Source organism: Ammospiza caudacuta, chromosome 7 (assembly GCF_027887145.1).
Source record: "Ammospiza caudacuta isolate bAmmCau1 chromosome 7, bAmmCau1.pri, whole genome shotgun sequence".
In the NCBI taxonomy this organism is placed as follows: Eukaryota; Metazoa; Chordata; class Aves; order Passeriformes; family Passerellidae; genus Ammospiza; species Ammospiza caudacuta.
The window spans coordinates 43,757,057-43,776,632 of NC_080599.1; the positions used below are offsets into that span (position 1 = coordinate 43,757,057).

The 19,576-nt window shown below is 51.2% G+C and overlaps 1 protein-coding gene across 2 annotated transcripts in view; it reads right to left on the reverse strand.

The window, feature by feature from the left end:
• SSBP3 (single stranded DNA binding protein 3) overlaps positions 1-19,576 on the reverse strand; it is a 54,153-nt gene that overhangs the window by 16,347 nt on the left and 18,230 nt on the right. For both annotated transcript variants that reach the window (XM_058808714.1, XM_058808713.1), the window contains exon 5: positions 708-797. In XM_058808714.1, coding sequence (XP_058664697.1) covers positions 708-797 — 90 coding nt within the window. The remainder of the gene's footprint in view (positions 1-707; positions 798-19,576) is intronic.

Here is a 19,576-nt window from a genome sequence, read left to right on the forward strand (position 1 = left end):
AACCAGTGCAGCTCACTCTGGGCAAAGAGATTCCTTGAGGAAAAACCCTCAAGGTTCAAGGTTTGAAAACTCCTTTTCTTTGTGCTTGGTGATATCCTGTCTGTCAGCACCACTCCAAACATGTTACCCCCTCCTCTGCCAGAGCTTGTTGTGGGATAAGGAAGGAGCGAGGGGACTTTGGGGACTTTGCTGGGTATTTGCTTACAAGGTGCCTCCCCGGCATTCAGGGATTTGGCTGGAGCCCACTCCCGCCTGCAGCCGCAGCCAGGGTTTGTTAATGCATTCAGTGATTGCATTTGGAAAAAATCAAGTGGTTAACCAGAGGAGGGGGAAAAAGTTTCAGGAATCAAAATCCAGAATGTTTTCAATTACACACGTCTGTTAGGACTGGAGAACAAATACAATCCCAACCCAAACACAAACCAAGCAGCTTTGGAAAAAAAACATTGGTTGTAAATACACAGTAACCTCTTCGAGCAAAAAAGGAATTTGCTTTAAGGCCACAAAAGATAGAAAGCAAACGTGGAAGGACAGCAGAACACAAGTTATTCCTAGACAGGTCAGCTGTGCAGGCATGCTGCTTTCCTAGCATCTTCTTGGGGGAAAAAAAACAACAAAACACAGGCAGGACAGCACTGACACCCAGAGCAAAAGCAAACACGTGCGTGGTTGGAGGGGAGGGAGCAGCAGGAGGAGGCACAGCCTACCTGGAAGAACCCGGGCGGGATGGGGCCCCCGGGCATCCCGTCATTCGGGGGAATGTTTCCAAGCACGGGACTCGGGGCAGCAGCTGCACTCTGTGGGGAACAAAACCAGGGCAAACATGGTCAGAGTTATGACAAAAGCATGTTAGAAATGCCACCTCTCCTGCCACATCCCACTGAGTCCATCTGCCTGGTGTCCCCAGAGCCCTGAGCAGGATGCTGGCAGCTGGAGGGACACCGGCCTCTGTGACTCGCCCACCGAGGAGATGGCCACACAGAACCTGGAGATGATTCTGGGGTTTGTTTGTTCATTTACCCAGGCACTGAGTCTTGTTAATCCACCAAGTGTAATTTTAGGCAGAAGCTGTTTGAAAGCTTTAAAATGCTTCTCCTCCCACCTCCCCACCATGCTTGCTGGTTTAGCCCTGTCCTTTGAAAATTATGCTTCCCTGACCTCACCAGCAATTCAAGGCTTTATTATTAATTTCCAAATTCATTGCATTCAACCTGTGGATTCACATTCCCCCTCCTGCCTCCCTAGAATGAGTCACCAGCCCCAAAAAGGAGGGACAGGGACAGACATGGGGTACCTGGACACCCCACTCACGCCTCTCAGCATTCCTATTTGCATTTATTCACTTCTGGGAAAGCATCAGTGTGATAGGAAGCTCCTACTCTGAAGGAAAATATAAGAAAAAGATCTTTCTCCAAAAGCCACTGCTGGTGACACATTCCTGTCAGAAAGGAGCAGTACCTGTGCTATCCAAGTGCATCCCAGTTTGCCCAACACCAAGTGACCCCATTCCAGTCACAGGGCAGTTACAAAGGCACCCCTTTGTGCCCTAAGTGGTGTTAATTGGATTTGGACCACTGAACTACTCCCTCCACCAATTTTTATGAGGGATGTACCCACCTAAAACCATAGTGGAAAAACTTTCCACTGAGGAAATCCAATGAGGAGATGGGGTACATGTGAGCCTGCTCAGGCTTGGTTTCACCCAACAAACCCCACGTCCCAACTGCAGCCGAGCCAGCCCTGGCTCCAATGCAGCAACAACCACAAGATGTGAGCACAGGGGGAAGCCAGGCTGTCAGGGCAGCCTGCAAAATTAAGGATTATCACTAAGGACTAAGGATTGCCAAGATGGGATCCCCATGTTTGGTTGGCAATCCTGCTATTCCTGACCAGAAAGCCTTGCAGAGGCAGGGGAGCACCAGACTAATCATTGCCTGGTGCCTTCCCAGGGCATCCCTCGTGCCCCTCACCATCCTCTTCAGCAGGAGCTGGCGTGCAGGATGTGGGATGAAGGCCAGGACCACGCCAGATGAGGGGTTGGTTCTCCTACCCCAGCATCTCAGAGCTGCAAGTGTCACAGACAACAGTGGAGGCTGATTCCCCAGTAAGAGCCTCCCTTAATGAAATAACCAATTCCCCCTGAGGCTACAGGGTCCTGCACCCCCAGGAACACCCCACGCCACACTCCCTCCCCTGCCCCTGAACAAGGCATCCTGAACAGCCAGGCACCAGCAGCAAAGGCCAGATCTGAGTGTTTTTACAGTTAATAAAAAAAAAAAAAAAAAAAAAAAAGTCCTGGCAGGAAAAATAAGCCTGCCCATTCCAGGCTCTTTTTATACATCAGACGGCAGCAAAAATAGATGGGAGAGGGAGTGAACCCACTTCTCCCCCTCCCTCCATCCCCCCAAGTGGGTCAGCTATAAAAGTAAAACCAAATCTTAATCCAAGGCCATGAACATATTGCAGTTTCTCTGCAAAGCAGATGACGGTTCTTAATGCAAAAATATATAAGACTGAGCCCCAAACTGCAGCGAGCCCATTTGGAATTTCCTTTATTAAACCCTCTATCACGCAAAACGCTTCTCTCCCAAGGCGGCAAGCGCTGCAATAAAGCTGCCAAGGTGATATTTTATGGTTTCAAGAGATTTCCAGCACACTATAATCCTTTGCTTGGGGAATCTCCCAAAGCGAAATGGATCCCAAAGTGGTGGGAAGTGAGGAGGAATGTGGATTTGGGGATCTGGGGGGAAAAGGACGCTGCTCTTCTCCTCCCTTCTGCAACAGGGAGCAGAGGGAGAACTGAAGAGAAGCCAAAGAAAATCTTGAAGCAAATGCCCATTTTTCCACAAAACCACAGAGTATTTTTCCGTGTTAAACACCCTGAAACCTCACCTATGCCTTTGCGGCGTAAACGGGAATTTAAAGTTCCTCGCACATGTGGCGCTTGGCAGAACTTGGTAATTAAAAACCCGCAAGTACCCTGAGCATATTGTAGGATGAGAGCCAAATTGGTCAGCCCTTGATGAATGATTTACAAGGCTGCGAAGTGACATTTTATTTCTTTTTTTATTCCCCTCCCCATCACCGCTGCTAAGGTAAATACTGAGGCACCTTTAGCCCTGGTGAAGCGATGGGAGCGCAGCTGTGGCTGGAGCAGCTCTGTAAAGCACTTGGGCATGCCAGAAATGAAAGAAAAAAAGGCAAAAAAAGACAGCAGGAACAACTTTTCCAAACCTCAAGGGTGAGCATCCAAACCCTAAGGGTCAGTGTACAAACCCAAGGGCTTTCCAGCACCCATTTCCAGGGCTTTTTTGGCCACACAGCTCCTCCCACATGGTTTATTTTCAACATTTTGTTCCAGAATCTCTTTTTAGGGACTCTTGGTTGCAGTTTGCTTTCCAAAGCTCTTTCCTTAGGTGAACATCTAAAACCCATCGAACCTCCCTGGTGAAGGTACAGACAATGTGCAGTTGCCATGGAAGCTGGCAGAAAATGGGCATGGAACTGCTGTGCCACCACATCCAAGCTGGAACTGAACTAGATGCACATCAGCCACACAAAGGTCACCATTGGCACGTGACACCCTGAATTTCCTTCCACTGAAACACACGGAAACCACTGCCAGAAATGAGCCAGGAGATCTCTGGCAATGCTGGCAGGCCAGCTTATTTACCTTTTGTAAGATGGCAAATTTTTCCCATGTTGGAAATCAATATATATATGCGTTCCTGGGGCGCACATGCATAGCTATATACACAAACACACATATGTATTTTTAATTCCCTGCCACACACGTCGGTATTTTTCCCTCTTTTTTTGGTGGAAGCCAGTGGAATGATGACAATCTGGATCACCGTGTTTCGCTTCCAAAGCGAAGCTCTCAGTTAACACACCGGCCTGGTACGCCAGCAGATGCCGTCTAAGCCTTTAAATCGCACACTAATTGCACTAATTGAGCTAACAGTCTCTGTTTCGTCTCCCTACCCTGAGTCAACCAGCATCTTCTGGTACTGCTGTAGAGATCCAAGCTGTTGACTGTAGTGTTATTTTGTCAGCCATTAAACGATTCATCAGAGTCATTAATTGATTTATTACCGCTGCCTGCGAGTATAGCTTTGCAAATAAAGAAGGATGGAGGTCAGGAGGCAATGGAAATCGGACAAAACAGCACAGCCAGGAGCTGGGCACTTGAATTATCGATAGGAGCCCACTTGCGCAGGACCACTGGCATCGGGTTATGGAAAACGGGGAAAAAAAGAGAAGATGCGCTGTCTGGCTGGGCTACAAAGCTGGTTAGGGTCTTCAGCTACAATCTACACAGGATGTAAAAGGGCTATTAAAACCATCTTGTTTTCTTAACTTAATCCTCCAGGAGAAACCAGGTTATTCAGCTGTATTAACTGAGCTGAAGAGCAGCAGGCAAGAAGCAGCGGCATGGCTGCCCCACAGCCGCTGGCGCATCCCTGCCACACTTTGATGTCACCCCAATCTGCTTTCCCAGGCCGGGAGCACGGCTCACCTCCGCTGTCCCCCAGCCCTGGGAGGAGCTGCGGTCCAGTGCTTTTATTTATTTACTTTCTTTACAGCAGGGCTGAGGTCTGTGCTGGGCGTTTGCAGCGCGCAGGGTGCGGCGAGCCGTTTCCTGCCCCCCGCCCTGCGCACTAGGCCTCAGCGCGGCTGGGAGGCACCAGCGAGGGCCCAACGGGGTTTGGGGGCTCAGTTATGAAACCAGAGCAGGTGGGGTGAAATCACCCTCACTGCCAGAACCTGTGTGCCCCCAGCTCCTAGGTAACTGGGTAATAAAAGGCAGCACCCTACGAGAGGGGGTTTGGGAAGCCAGGGAGATTTCTGGATGTGTTGCCCACACATGGGGCTGCTGCAAGGGATTCTTCCTCATCATCCCCGCAATTTGTGGACTTTGAAGAGCAGCCTGAAGGTGGGCTAAGGCACTGCACCCCTTCCTGCAAGGCTCTCAGTGTCACCATTATGACAGCCAAGACCCAGCTCACCACCACCCAAACCTGCCAAGCTTCACCAACACCAGCAGTGGTTCCTATGAACCATCTATGAAAAACAGGTTCCAACTGGTGGTAGTAACTCTGCCATTAAATGCAAACTGGTGTCCTCACCACACACTCCAGGAGAGCAGCTTGCCCCAGCATCCCATGCTGCCTTTCACCAAACACTTATTTTTAATAAAAATAACATGCCAAGAGTGGTGCAAGGGAAAAGAGAGGATGCTCCATTTGTGAGAAGCACCACCAGCACTGGCTGCTTGGCCAGGCACTGCCCACATCAACCCAGCAGTGAGATGGGGAAAGCAAAAGTATCTTCATGGCAAAGACCTAAAACCAAACTAAGGATGGCTGGGTATTTCCTTTTTGAGCTCCAGCTGTTTTTGCCCTCTCTCCTCTCCAGAAGAGTGGACCAGAGGATTTTGGCTGCACCTCACACCTTGCAGCCACTGTGGGAGCAGCACAAGGCTTGAGGGCAGCTGCCTCTGGTAGGAGCATGCGGGGGTGCTCAGGCCATGCTGGTGATCTGGTATCTGTCTCCTTTGATTTTATTTTTTTGCCTAGAGCACAGGCTTTGGAGCCTAAAGAAGAAACCAGCGTGCGGGTCAGGACTTAAGCAGGCTGCGTAAACAGGTAATACGGAATTTAATTGGACTCCAGTTAAGCCTTTTCATCTCGTTAAAGCTGCCTTCATCTTATATAGCCAGGTTTTAAATTTAATAATAGAACCCTCCCACACCTCAGAGTAACCCGATTAACGCCAGGGAGGACGACACGCCGCCCGCTTCCTCTGGACCCAGCCCTCAGATCCTGTCCCCCATCAGTCCCCTCCACAGGGACTGTGTTCTGTCAACGTGCACCAAAATAAATACAACACCAGCCTGCTGCAGGTTCTGAGAGTGAGACTGCCAACCCATGTGCCAGCAGCGGGCACCCACTGTGGCACCCACCTCAACACCATGGTGCCTGCAGAGCCTCTCAGGTGGGCTCAGCGTTTTTGGGACACACTGTGCTCACCAGTTAGGGTATGCCAGAGTCCATCCCGCTTTCTCCACCTGGCTGGATGCTCCAGAAGACAAAACAAACCAGCTTTGGTTTATTTTAGGGTAAGAAAAGGTAAAAGAACGCTGGGTTGAAGCTTTGTGTATTCCCAAGATATAAAAAAACCCCAAAACAGATTAAATGGGGCTCATAGCAGTATCACCAAACCACCCAAAAGCCATTGCTGTGCTCCCATAGGACACCACGCTGTGCACACAAGTTCAGCTTAATTATACTTCTACAACAGCACAAGCTTTTTGTGCTTATTTTAAATCCATCACCTGTGAGCTGCCTGGCACACAAAGCTCCAGCACACACCCTGGTCAGCAGCAGCCACGCTCGGCAACTTTTCCCCTCTCCTTTATGGAGAAAGAAACAACCCCCAGCCCCATATTTTCCTTGAGCCTTTAAAAAAACCCTAAATCATTAAAAAAAAGGCACAACAGTTGAATGGTGTCTCAAGCTAATACGGTTTTTTTGTTGGTTTTCTTTTTCCCCTCCCTTGTAAAGGATAATCTGAGACAGCAGCTCCGGCCATGAAACAATAGGATTTTAATCTCTTAAGTCGGCGTCCCCCTTATCCCCGGGAAGGAAACCCCTTCAGTCATTTACAAGTTTGTAAATAAGGCTCTTGGTAGCATCTCGCGGACATCTGCTCTGCCAGCCCGCCAGCGTTCCTGCTAACATTTACAAACATCCTTCCACAAACACCCAGCGCGCTCTGCTGAGCTGGCTTTCTCTAAATATATCCCAAGGAAATAACTTGGCAGGGCTGCAAAAATTTCACAGCGACCGAATTAAAGGGGGGGTGGAGAGCAGGGGAGGGGGGATAAGCTCGGGAGGTGTAAAATAGAATAAATGCAATTAGGTTTTGCACACGCGTGTGCACGGGGAGGTTTGGAAAGGGAAACTTGTGGGAAGTGAGGCTGGGCTTGCTGGAAGTGCTTCTCCTGACTCAGGAAGGGCTTTGCAGCACTTCAGGGCTTCACACCATGTGGATGGGTGTAGAGATTCACCCCAATCCTGGTATTTAGGGATGCTTTGCCATGGAGTGGGCCCTATCCCTGGCTTGGAGTGAAGGTGAAGCTGATGGTCCCACTGCCAGCATCTTCCCTTCACAAGATCCAAGTCCAGCTACACCTTAAAACCAGTGTATGAGAACCAGTGTATGAGCCCTCCCCACTGCCAAACAGCTTAAATGGGTCCCGTGCAATTAGCACCCTGGAAAATGCTGTAAATACACAGGTATTAATTACTATCAATTCTCATCTAGTAATTCCAGCAACAGACAGGCCAGGCTCTTTTCCAGCAATCAATACCATCCATTTCAGGGTCTACCTGCCAAAAAAGTTATATAAAATAATTATATAAAATTTTCATTAGATAATGCAATTGCTTAGGACTATTAATCTACTGCTCATCTATCAGTGTGGGAAGCTCAGCTCTGTGAGGGACACCCAGCAGCTCCTTGCACCAACAACCTGCATTCCCTTCTTCACTCAGTGGTTCCACCCAAATGTGCTCCTGATGTACCCACACAAGATTTTATGGAAAGCCCACAGATTAATTTCAGATTTAAAAAAAAATCACAGTCCCTGAACCAAAAGGGAAGTGTTCCCAGCAAGCAAAGCTGCTGGGAGAGGTAATTTCCTGGAGTTCACTATGAAGATGTGATGGTTTCAAGTTCCACAGCTCTTCACTCCCAGTGACGTCCCTTGCTCCATTGCTGCAGTTTCTGGGGTGTAACTGTGTGGGATTGCATGACTGGATGCTCAGTGCCATGTGCACCAGCTCACCCTCCATCCTTCCCTTAAGCATCACAGCTAAAATCAAGTCCTCTCTGACTTGGTTTTACCAGCCTTTGAAAAGGCTGGATTAAGGAAAATACTGCCTACCCTCTCAAAAACTAGTAATGATGTGGTGATGAGGTGCAGGGAGGCTGCTGGTGTTGGCAGCTGGACTTCTGCTTCCCAGTGCCTGCTGCTCTCTGCTCCTCTGCCTTCCTCCAGATTGAAACTGCCACGTGCATTTTGGAAGGGGTTGTAAGAAAAGCTAGATTTAAATTGGTAATCCAATTCAAGAAGGAAAAATAATAATAACTCGTGACTTTAGAAAAATGCCACGCCACTGCACCACGTGCATTTGAAGGAAACTAGTTTTAACTTGTCCAAAGGATTTACTGACAACTAATGAGGATATTGCCAATCCCAGTGGCAAAACATCCCAAAGGCATCCACAGCCTGGCAGCAATTTCGCCATTAAAGATGGGTGCAGAATACAAATATATTTTTCAATTTTTTTTTTTTTTTTTTTTTTTTTTTTTTTAGTTTTTGCCACCTTGTGTTTCAGCCAGTCGATCTCATAATTTGCTCTTTGCAATCAAAAATGACACAAAACAAGCTGTGAGTTTGCATGGGGAGTCAGTGATGTCTGGTAACTAAACCTCATCCGAATCCAGGGAAGAGGGTCAGACCCCCTTTCCCTGCAACTGCCTTTGCAGTGCAGCAGGAAACACCGTGACCTCCCAGGAAAAACCATCCTTTTCCATTGTCTGGGCAGCTGGATGCTGTGGGATGGACCACTGAAACCCCAGCACAGCATCCAGCACTTCCCACCCCCAATCCAACCAGAGAAGACCAGGCCCTGGCTTCACCCCACGGGAAAACATCCCAGTTTTCTCCATCCTCTCCCGCCGCAGGGGAAGAGAGGAGAGAATTAATGCAAATACTCCCATTCTTGTCGTGCACTTGAATGCCAAAATATCCCATTTGCTTAAGCCTATTTTACTGCGAGCAGCTGCCCCGGCATTATTCCCCGACACCAAAGGCAAAAGGGCAAAAGAAGTTGGTCCGGAGCAGGTGAACACCATCTGCCTGTCCCTGACAAGGAGCTCGTGGCCACCATCTTCATGTGCTCACACAAAGCCAGCCTGAGCCCCGTGAGAGGTGACGGCGGCGCTGCCCCAGCAGAGCCGTAACCTTTCCTGGGTTCTGTGCACCCACAGAGGCAGCCAAGCATCCAGCCCCGCTCACGCTGGCCCCTGATGGATTTGCCTGCTGATCTGTGAAGTTTTACCACAGCCAGCCCTTAAAAAAAGAAATAATTTTAAAAATAAGAAAAAAAAAAAAAAAAAAAAGGAAAAAAATTCCTTTCTCTAACAAAGCGGCAGGTTAACAAAAAAGAAATCAGTGTTGGCTCTGTTGATGTTTGATGGTGCTTTGTGGCGCCTTCTCTGCACAGCATCTTCCATGAAAAATGCTGTTGGAGGAGTGGAAATGCCTTAAACTGAGTTGGAGGTGGCAGCTGAACTTAACCCAGGGCTGTGACTGGCTGCACGGGGACAAAGTCCAGCACATCCTATAAACCCTGGCGAGGAGGATGGGAGGAAGGCAGTGGACTTTGCACGGGAGCAGCCAGACCTGGGGCAGCCCTTCAGAGCCCTGAATCCACTGGGATGGATGGACTCAGAGCACATCTGAGCACTGCTGTGCTCACTAACGATGCCTGTGGGCTTTTCTCCTTTTCACTATCCAAATAAAACCCACCCTCTAGGGCCCACCCTCCTGGGAGCACTGCCATGACTAACCAACCCTCCATGTTTCTGCACCCTTGATTCATCCCAAGAAGCCAGCAAAGGGTTTAGACATCCTTCATGAGGCTGCAGTTGTACTCCAAGAGCCAATCCAGTTCTCAAGGAGCCATTGCTGGGACAGCAACACTGGAGCACCACGAGGAAAGCTGCTGGCAAACCCCAATCCCAAGCAAGATGGGTTTTGTGACTGAGTGATGATGGAGAAAAGCCATCATGCCTTGACTGGCGTGATTCCCACCATTTCCAGGGTGATGACTGAAAAATGGTGAAAATATTCTGCCCTCCATGCAGACCTTGTCACCGACACCCTGCCTTAGGAAAGGAGCCATGAAACATCTTGCATCCTGGCATCCCTGCAGTGTTTTGCTGTGCAGCAATGGATCCCTGAAGTGTTTCCCTGCCCGGTTTGGAGCTGCAGAACACCACCCTGCATCCCCACATCCCACAGCAGTGGGGGTGACCCTCCCCAAGCAGGGCATGGCCACCAACAAGGTTACAACACACACAACTTCCCAAGTGCTGTGTCCTGGGCTCATCCATCCCTGGGCAGCACGGACTGAGCACCACTGATACTCTTTCCAGGCAAGCTGAAAGCTTGAGCAAGCAGCTCAGGCTGGAAATCAAGCACCAGGCAAGGTGCAGGATGTGGGTGTGAGGCGGTGGCAGGAAGAAAATCCCAATCCCAGCTTTCCTCAGCACCTGCCAGCCCAGGATCCCAGCCCAGGCCATGGCACAGCTTCACCCGGGCAGCACCGACACCCAGCTGTGCCTCCAGGGGCACAGACAAACCCAGAGCAGCGCTAATCGTCCCCAGAAATCATCTCTGTGCATCTGCCAGGGGTCAGAGATGAGGATTTTTGGGGAGGGGGGATTGCAGCAACTTTCCCCTCCTCTCCACTCATCTAATCCCCCAGGCTAATCCCTTCCAGCCATATGGAGCCCTCATCCCAAACCTGCTCCAAGGCTGCCCCTTCGCACCCTCTGTGCCCCTGGGGGTAATGCTTTGGACCTCAAAAGTGCTGTATGGGTGGGGAAAGGGTGTGATTCCACCTCCAGACTCCTGAGAGATTCCCCAGCCACTCTACACACATGGTTTCTCAAGAAAATTCACATTGAAACACTCAAAATCCAGGCAAGCACAGCCCCATGTCTGGCGCTCCCTCCCCCTTTTCAACAGCAGGGTTTATTGCAGTTATTTGTAGGTGCTGCCCCCCAAAAATAGTGTTTCCCAGGTTTGATAATTGCTCAAGGCATATCAAAATTAATAGAGCAGCTAGAGCAAAGGACAGGAGGAGTAAATCTGACGTAAGCCACTGTGTAATTCAGTGTTGTTCCCAAGAACTGGTGGCTTTCTCCACTGCCAAAAAAAGCCAGGGGCTAAGCTAGCTTGGAGGGGGTGCAGATCTCCCCTGGCAAGCTGGGATTTCTTGGGAGGGGGAGGGTGAACAGGAAGAGACATTTTAACCATTTCAGCATGTTCTGGAGGAGGAGAGGCACACATCCATGGGGTAAGAGGGAATTCACCACACCACCTCCCTTCCTGCTCCTCTGCCTCTCCCTGCCTTAACCTGGGGATTGGGAACACCACTCCAAAGTGGCCTCATGTTTTATTTACCTTAACACCAGCTCCCTGCATTGCTTTGGTGTTGCTGGCACTGGTGATCCAGGCACAGCTGAGCTGCAGGACTTCCCCATGGAAAAGTCCTCCTGGGGTTGCACAACTGACAAGGTGCACATTGGGATAGGGGAGGATTTCTGATAAAAACACAGGTTTAAAAAAAAAAATCACTGTTTTCTGCACAGAGCGGTTTTGTTAGATGCAACTCCAAACCACATCGCCCTTAAAGCTTGCAAAACATTAATTATTTCTCTTCTACGAGCAGCTCTCCCTGTCAAAACACAGTGGTTAATACAAACCCCCCATTTATGAACTGGGAGCTTTTTGAAGGCAGCTCTGGAGGGACCCTATAAAACCAGCGTGCAAACCCCTGCCCCCTGACCCAGCAATAAACTGGTACGTGAGGCAGGAAAACTTAAAGTCTGGAGAGCAAGGGGAAAAAAAAAGGGAAAAAAAAAAGAGCCCCGGGCTTTGAGACAGCAGAGAGGGGGAGGGAGCGATGTGAGAGAGCTGAGCATCACTGCAACGTCTTGTTTAGACTGGCAGTGCTGGGAAACACCTGGCCACAGAGGCAGAGAGTGGAGTTCAGGGGATGGACCGGGATGGGGAGTGCAGGCAGCACAGGCACGGTGGTCATGGCCACAAATTGCTGGTGGAGACTTCCTGATAGGCTTTTTCTCTTTTGTCTTATATCCACCATTTGATATCCACAGGAGAGAACATCTCCTTCGCTCCCCACAGTCAGAGCTGCTCTTGCACCACCCTGACACAAACCCAGGCATGACACTGGCGGCACAGCCCTGCCAGCACCCTCCTCTCCTCGGTGACATTCCTACCAGCTTGTGATGCTGACCATCCTCAGTCCCCAAAGCTGAGCATCCCAACACTTTCCGGCTCTGAGAGCTGCTGCAGCCTCACCTCCCTGAGAGCAAAACCCCCTAAACCCCACAGGGAGCTACAGGCAGACCCCGAGCTCCCCAAAAAAGCAGAGGATATCCCACAGTATTCCAGTAAATTTTTCTAGGTCTTTGTAAAGGCTGGAGAGAACCCCCAGCCCTGCCCACGCTGCAGATTCCCAAGCACTGCTGAAGCTCCAGGGCTATTTGGAGTTCCTCCCTGCCCTCATCCCACTGGGACACAGCACCCACCACAGCAGCCCCCAGCACCCACCAGGCTTTCCATGGGATGCAGCCTCTCCTGGGAAAACCCTTCCCAGCTGCAGCACGGAGCTGACAGGAGGGACGAGGGGCCTTTGTGCAGGCAGCACCCTGCTAAGCCGCACAAAGCTGGGAGCAGGGGGGTTCAAAGGCTCCTGGGGCAGGGAAGGGGCCCCTCCACGTTCCCCCCTCCCCGGGCACCGGCTTTTGTATGGCCTTGGCCGGATTGTTAACTCCCCTGCCGGAGCTGCTGGGGCCTCCTCCGCCTGCAATCCCTGCGGATTTTACCTCCGGGCAAGAGCAAGGGGGGGAGAAAAAGGGGGGGCAGCCCAGTGCCTTAAAAGAGCCTGGTAAAAACAACAGACTGCAGTTGGGGGATAGATACACGATGGCTTTAAAAAAGCACACCGCCGAGGAGAGTTTGATGGCTCTGCCAAAAGGAAAGAAGTGTCTTCCCACTTGCAAACAAGAGTTAATTATAGAAAAAAAAGGCCCAGGAAAGTGTTAAAACCATCTGTGCCACGAGGAAGAGGCTGGAGCCGGGCGGGTGAAGGCAGCAGCGCTGACAGCTGCTGTGTACAGGCAGCCTGGACTGTTCCCCCGGTGCTGCCATCCTCCTGCCCTGCCACCCTCGCTGTGACATCCTCTCACCCTGCCATCCTTGTCATGCCATCCTCCTGCCCTGCCATTCGTGCTGTGCCATCCCTGCCACACTATCCTTGCTGTGCCATCCTTGCCCTGCCATTCCTGCTGTGCCATCCTGCCTGCCCTAACACGTACTGGGGGTCCCCAGCAGGATCCCCCCCAGCAGCCTCCTCCCTGCACAGGGCAGGAGCTTCAGGTTCATCAGGAAAAGGCACCACCAACCCCCAGAAGTAGCCTGGATGGCACAGAAGGGATGCACAGTGCAGCCTTGCCAGGAGACCTGCTCTAAACACGTCCCACTGAAGCATCACACTGGTACACTCCAGTAAGCACCCATTTTTACTCCACACCCTACAGAAACGTGGCCCAAGTGATGCTGCCAAGTGCCCTGCAGTGCCTCCACCATCCCCTGGGCAGGGCTGAGGGTGGACATGGCCCCTGCCGTGGGAAGGACGGGATGCACAGGAGGCCAGGCCAGCCCGCAGGGCTGCGCACAGCGCCTGACCCCGCAGCCGGATCCCAACCGCTTCACAAATATTTACCTAGCTGGTTTTTAAACAAACCCCAAATGCCAGAGAGTTTAAAGTCCATGTCCTAAACAGCTCCTGTCTTGCTCCTGCCTGCCCTCGGGTCCCCAGCTGCCTGCCCAGGGAGCCTCCAAGCCTGCCCCGACCCCTGGGTTTAAGGAAACTGCAGGCAGCAGGCTCCTGCCGGGCTGGAGGCAACTCCTGACACTTCTGCCTCTGATTTTATTACGGACATGCAGGCTGGATGATGCCTGAACACGCAACCAGTGCAGTTCAGAGGAGCCCTCATGTTGAGGAGCTTCCATATAGATTCAGAAAATAATTAGCCATAATTAAGGGCTTCTGGTTTATGGCTCCAACAATTGTTTAAACAGAAGAGCCCTGATAAATGGAAGAGTCCAAATTAAGCTCAGGGCTCACCAATTAATATTTCTTTACCCTGCTATGGTTTAGTTTCAAACTTCTGCTCAGAGAGCAGCCTGGGCTGCTCAGATCAGGGCTGCCACTCCTGTGAGCAGGCAAAGGAGCTGCGTGGTTGGGCTCAGCCCCAAAACCACTTTGTTTTGAAGCAAAAACCTGTTGAGGGTAAGAGAAGGGAAGAAGGAAAGGAAGGATAAAACTGATGGGAACTGGAGAACGACAGTGGATGAAGAGCAAGAAGGTGCTGCCAGTTTGTAGATGGCTCTGAGACGTGACATGGCACCAATGCCCATGGCACAGACGGATCAGCTGCAATCTTGGCTCACCAAATCTGAGTTTTTGAGGCAGTTTCAGGCTCTTCTGTGTAACAACTACCCACCAGGCCAGCCCCGACCCCACCTGCGGCGCTCCCTCCCTATGGACAACATATGGCACGTCTCACCTCATTAGAGACATAACTAGCAGAAATAATAAGCAAGTCTTTACACAAAATCTGAACTAGTGCACTAAACAGGCTCTTCAGCCCTGAGGTTTTTGGTGTGTCCCACCAAACCCTGCTCCAAAATCCAGCTGTGCATCCTGTAGCCCGCTCGTCCTCCAAGCCACCAGCCTGGGCAATATCAACTGGGCAAAGCAGAGTTAAATGTGGAGATCAATATTCATATCAAGGCAGCTTCTGAGAGGTTTCAGTTGGTTAAGCAGCCTTGAGATTTTGGCTGTGGAAGGCAGTGCTGCTGACGTGGCCGTAGGTGCACTCTGGGGTCATCCATACAATTGGCATCTCTGGAGGAAGTTGCTGACGAGAGGGAATCACGGAATCATTTATGGCAGAAAAGTCCTCTAAGAACATCGAGTCCAAACGTTCCCCCAGGACTGCCAAGCCCACCACTAAACCACGTCCCCAAGGACCACATCTACACAGCTTTTCAATCCCTCCAGGGATGGTGACTCCATCACCGCCCAGGGCAGCCTGTTCCAATGCTTTGTGACAAGCTTTCCAGTGAAGAAATTTTTCCTAATATCCAATCTAAGCCTCCTCTGGTGCAACTTGAGGTCATTTCCTCTCATCCTGCCTGTTACAGCTGCTGGGATAGGATGTAGGAACCCCTCATAGGTGGAAACCTGCAGGCAGCTCCACAATACATACAGTAAAACTTTACTTTTTTCCACTTTTTAATTAACACCAGCCCTCTGCCACCGTCTACCACAAAGGACCACACTGTGATGCAGTCCCACCAAGCTGGACCAGGTAAAGAACAAGTGAGCCCATACAATGGCCTGCTAGCAGTTTTGTCCCCAGCATGATGGGGACATCACATGAGGATGCTGGCCCTCAGCCTGGACAGCTTTTCTCTAAGGCAGGTCCAGAAGCCACACCAGGGCCACCAAGGAAAGGCCAGATGATGCTGCAAATCATCCCAAGTTTTCTCTGAGGAAAAACATGTTTTCCCCTGTGTCTGCTTCCTCCAGCAGAAAAAACTTTAGAGACTCCTAGGAGCAAAACCCCAATGCTCCTCTGCCACCCAAAAGGGCATCCTCACAGACGTGTGAGGCACAATCCAGGAGCACTGCTGGCCTCTGCCAGCTGCAGGGTTTTTCCCAGTATGATCGAGGAGCACCGTGGGAAGCACGCAGGGAAAACAGCCATATCATAAACCAACTCAACTTCATGACCTGAACGTTTTAAGACATAGCAGGAGCCTTTGTACTGTGGCCATAACTGCAATATATCAGTTAGCCATCGCCTCCACCAAGATCTAGTGCTCCAGATCTCACAGCAAATGCTGACTTAAAGACCCATATCAAATACATTATGATACCACTGTTTCCCGTTACCCACGCTGATGATTCAATTAATTTAAAAACAGCAGAGAAATTTAATTTCACCATTAACCCTGCAATCCCCAGCAAATGCCAGTTGGGAAGGCAGCAGCCACCTGCCCAAGTTTGGATGGGCAAGAGGGGTAGGAACAAAGTGAAGGGGTAAAAGATGAGGAAATAGAGATGTGAGAAGCAAAATGGGGCAAAGCAGGTTCTTTTCTAAACCCTTTGATGGGGTAGAAATTAGAGGAAAGTTTGCAGGAGGGACGCGGAATAGATGAGGGGCTGCAGAGCAGCATCTGCAAAGGGTTTAGTTGAGAACAGGCTCTTGCAAGAACAGCACCACTCAAACTCACAGGGTCCAACTCCAAAGACAAATGCCAGGTAGAGCACAAAACACACGGGCAGACACCCTCCGACAGGGCAGCCCCCAGAGCCTGCCCAGGATCCATCAGCAGGGCCAAGGGTTAACAAGAACCATCAAATGGAGCGCAATCTGCTCTTCCACAGGGCTGAAAGGTCGCCCTTTCCAGATCTGCAGGGATGGTGTGCACACAGGCTCAGGCCCCAGGTCAAGTGGGGTTCACCCAGGCCTTCAGCAGGCCCGGCTCCCCACAGAGGAACAGCACAGAAGGGACACGGCCGCCCCACGAGCCTCCCTCCCCGACACGTGGCCGGAGAAGAATAGTTAGCCCAAGCAGAGCTCTCCCATCTGCTTTTGTTTTCCACTCTTCAGTCCTGGGCTCTGCTAAAGCCCCTGAAGTCACCGGGCATCTGTTCTCCTCCACCCATCGCAATCTGCCAGCCAGGGCCGCTCTGACAGCCATCCATCACGCCGTAATACGCTGACCACGGGACCCAGTGGGACATCATTTTCAAGTCAAATGCTGCAGTTAGCATAAAATAAAGCATCGCCCCGGTTTGTTTTTTTTCTTTCTTTCTTTCCCCCTTGCCGACGATCCCGCAGCTGCAGCAAGGGACTGGGTATGCAACAAAAGTGAAAGGGGGGGGGGGGGGAAAGGCACAGGAAAATGGCAATTCTACTCTTCTGAGTCATAACAATTATGACGTTGTGATAAGAAACGTTTTCTATGAATTTTTAAGTACCAGTAATCCTGTTTTGCAATTGTCCCCCGGGAACAAGGCGACAGATTGAACGGGGCTGACAGTTATTTCCATCCTGACGAACGCGGCTCCGACGCGCCGTCTCCTCCCTCCAAACTTCCCGGCCCGGCGCTCAGCCCACTGCTCCAGCTTGTTTGGTTAGAGCTGGCTCGGCCACTGGTGTGACTGTGGACATCCCCAAACAGCCTCTGAAACCACCCCACTGGCTCCAAGCCCCAAGCATAAACTCTTCTGTGCACCCATAGAACACACACAGGGAGGAGATGCACCTTTTCCCCTTTCTCCCTGGACACACAGCCATGCCCTCCAGAAACCTTCAGCTGTGAGCTATGAGGTGAGTTCAGCATCTTGGTTCCTCCTATCCTGTCACAGCAAACACCCTTGGAAGTCCAGGAAAGATGGGGATCAACAGGGAGAGCACTGCTCGATGTTTTGCTACTTGAGATTCCAAAATTTTCACCACCACGCTAAAACTCTGCAGATTTATCTCACTGGTACGGGAGAGAAGGCGGCAGGAAACACCTTTTTGTTCAAGTCTTTCAGACTGGGAACAAAACCAGCTCCTTTTACCTCTTTTGTAAAATGAGCACCGTCATCAGAATCAGTGCCGAGGAGCGAATTTGTTTTGCAGAGGATCAAATAAATAATGGATGACGAAGGAAAGCTGCCACGGCGAGACTGCTCGGGAGATGCTCTGCTCTGGCAGCCTTTCCCGAAATGCTCCTAAACACATCCTCACACTGGCTCCAGCTCCAGCAGTGCTCCCCAAATCCAGGTACCAAGGGGTGCTCTGGCCAAAGGGACACTCTCCAAGACATCAGTGGCTCGTGGCTGTTGTCTACGGCAACCCATACCAACGATGGGAATGTGTTTGAACTGCTGCCAGGCAAGGGCAGAGATGTGGGATGTGCTCCTGCAAACGCAGGGCATTGAGTGGGCCCTGGTGTCCAGCAGCCTGGCACAGAGCAGCTTCCCTACAGGAAAACCCAGTCTGCTGTCCTGTGTTGGCCATTCTCAGCCCTTCATTGAGTCTCAATCCTTTAAAAAATCTGCTGGTTTTTTTTTTTTTTTTTAAAGGAAATACTAAGTTTCTGCTTCTGTGCAAGCAGCCACCCCATGCCTCTGCCACCTCCGCCCTGGAATGGCTCTGTGCCACCACACCAGAGCCCAGCAAGCATGGGCGCCATGCCACATGCCCACCTACAAGGGAAGCCTGGCCCTTCAGTGCTCTATAGCCAGGAGACATTAAAATCAGCCTGTCAATTTACATGCAAATTTATTTTAGATGCGACAGAGGGCTTACAAAAGAAGGTGTACTAGATGCTGTTTGCTTCTGCTGAGGCTGCTGTGGTTTGGCTCCCAAAGGTACTGGATGGGTGAGCTTGAGGGGCAGGCGCTGGGATGCAGAGGCTTCCACCTCTGGATCAGTGTCTGGCTCAAACCCAGCTCCCCAAGCTCCAAAACCCCTCAGTGTGAGGGCAGTGCAAGCTGCTGGTGGTGGAGCAGTACAAGCACAGCAGCGTGCCCACCACCACCACCCCTCTCTGCCTGGCAATCCCTCCTTGCTAAGATTCCCCCACATCCTTTGTCTTGTGCTTTGTTTGCCTTCCCTGAGCCTGGGGAAGCCTTCCTCCTGTCCTCCTCCTCCTCCCTGTCCCCAGCAGCTTCCCGGGGCGGTTTCTCAGAAAGCGCAACCGTTTCTGCACAAAGTTTGGCACTCTGGGCCAATGGCAGGAGCTGCTTTAATCAACTCAAATGCCATTTTCTGCAGATAAGTCTCCCACTCTCGGCAGCCAAGAAAAAGCCAGTCGGACAGCAGCAAGGGAAAAAAAAAATAAAAACCCCAACACACCCCCCCCAAGAGAGGCTGCAAAGTCACTGCACAGGCTCGCAGGGTGATTATTTATAGACCTTCCCTCTGCAAAAGCCAAAAATAATTGTTCCAGCCCAATTAATGAATTTCTGAACGCTGGGCTCAGGGGTAGCCACCGAAGTGCAGCACTTTGAGCTACTTGCAATGTGTTGGGCTCTAGAATAATGTATTTAAGAAGGGAGAAAACTTATTGTGCAGAAGCAACTGCAGACAGAGCAGAGAGGAGTGAGAACATGAAAGCAGCAACCCTGCAGACCCCAAGGTCAGTGGGGAAGGAGGGGGAGGAGGTGCTCCAGGTACCAGAACAGAGATTCCCCTGCAGGCTGCGGTGCAGACCATGGTGTGGCCCTGCAGCCCGTGGAGCTCCATGGTGGAGCTGAGACCCTCCTGCAGCCCATGGAGCTCCATGGTGGAGCTGAGACCCTCCTACAGCCCATGGAGCTCCATGGTGGAGCCGAGACGCCCCTGCAGCCCATGGAGCTCTGTGGTGGAGCTGAGATCCTCCTACAGCCCACGGAGCTCCATGGTAGAGCCGAGACCCCCCTGCAGCCCACGGAGCTCCATGGTAGAGCCGAGAACCTCCTACAGCCCATGGAGCTCCATGGTGGAGCCAAGACCCTCCTACAGCCCATGGAGCTCCATGGTGGAGCCAAGACCCTCCTGCAGCCCATGGAGCTCCACGGTGGACCTGAGACCCTCCTGCAGCCCATGGAGCTCCATGGTGGAGCTGAGACCCTCCTGC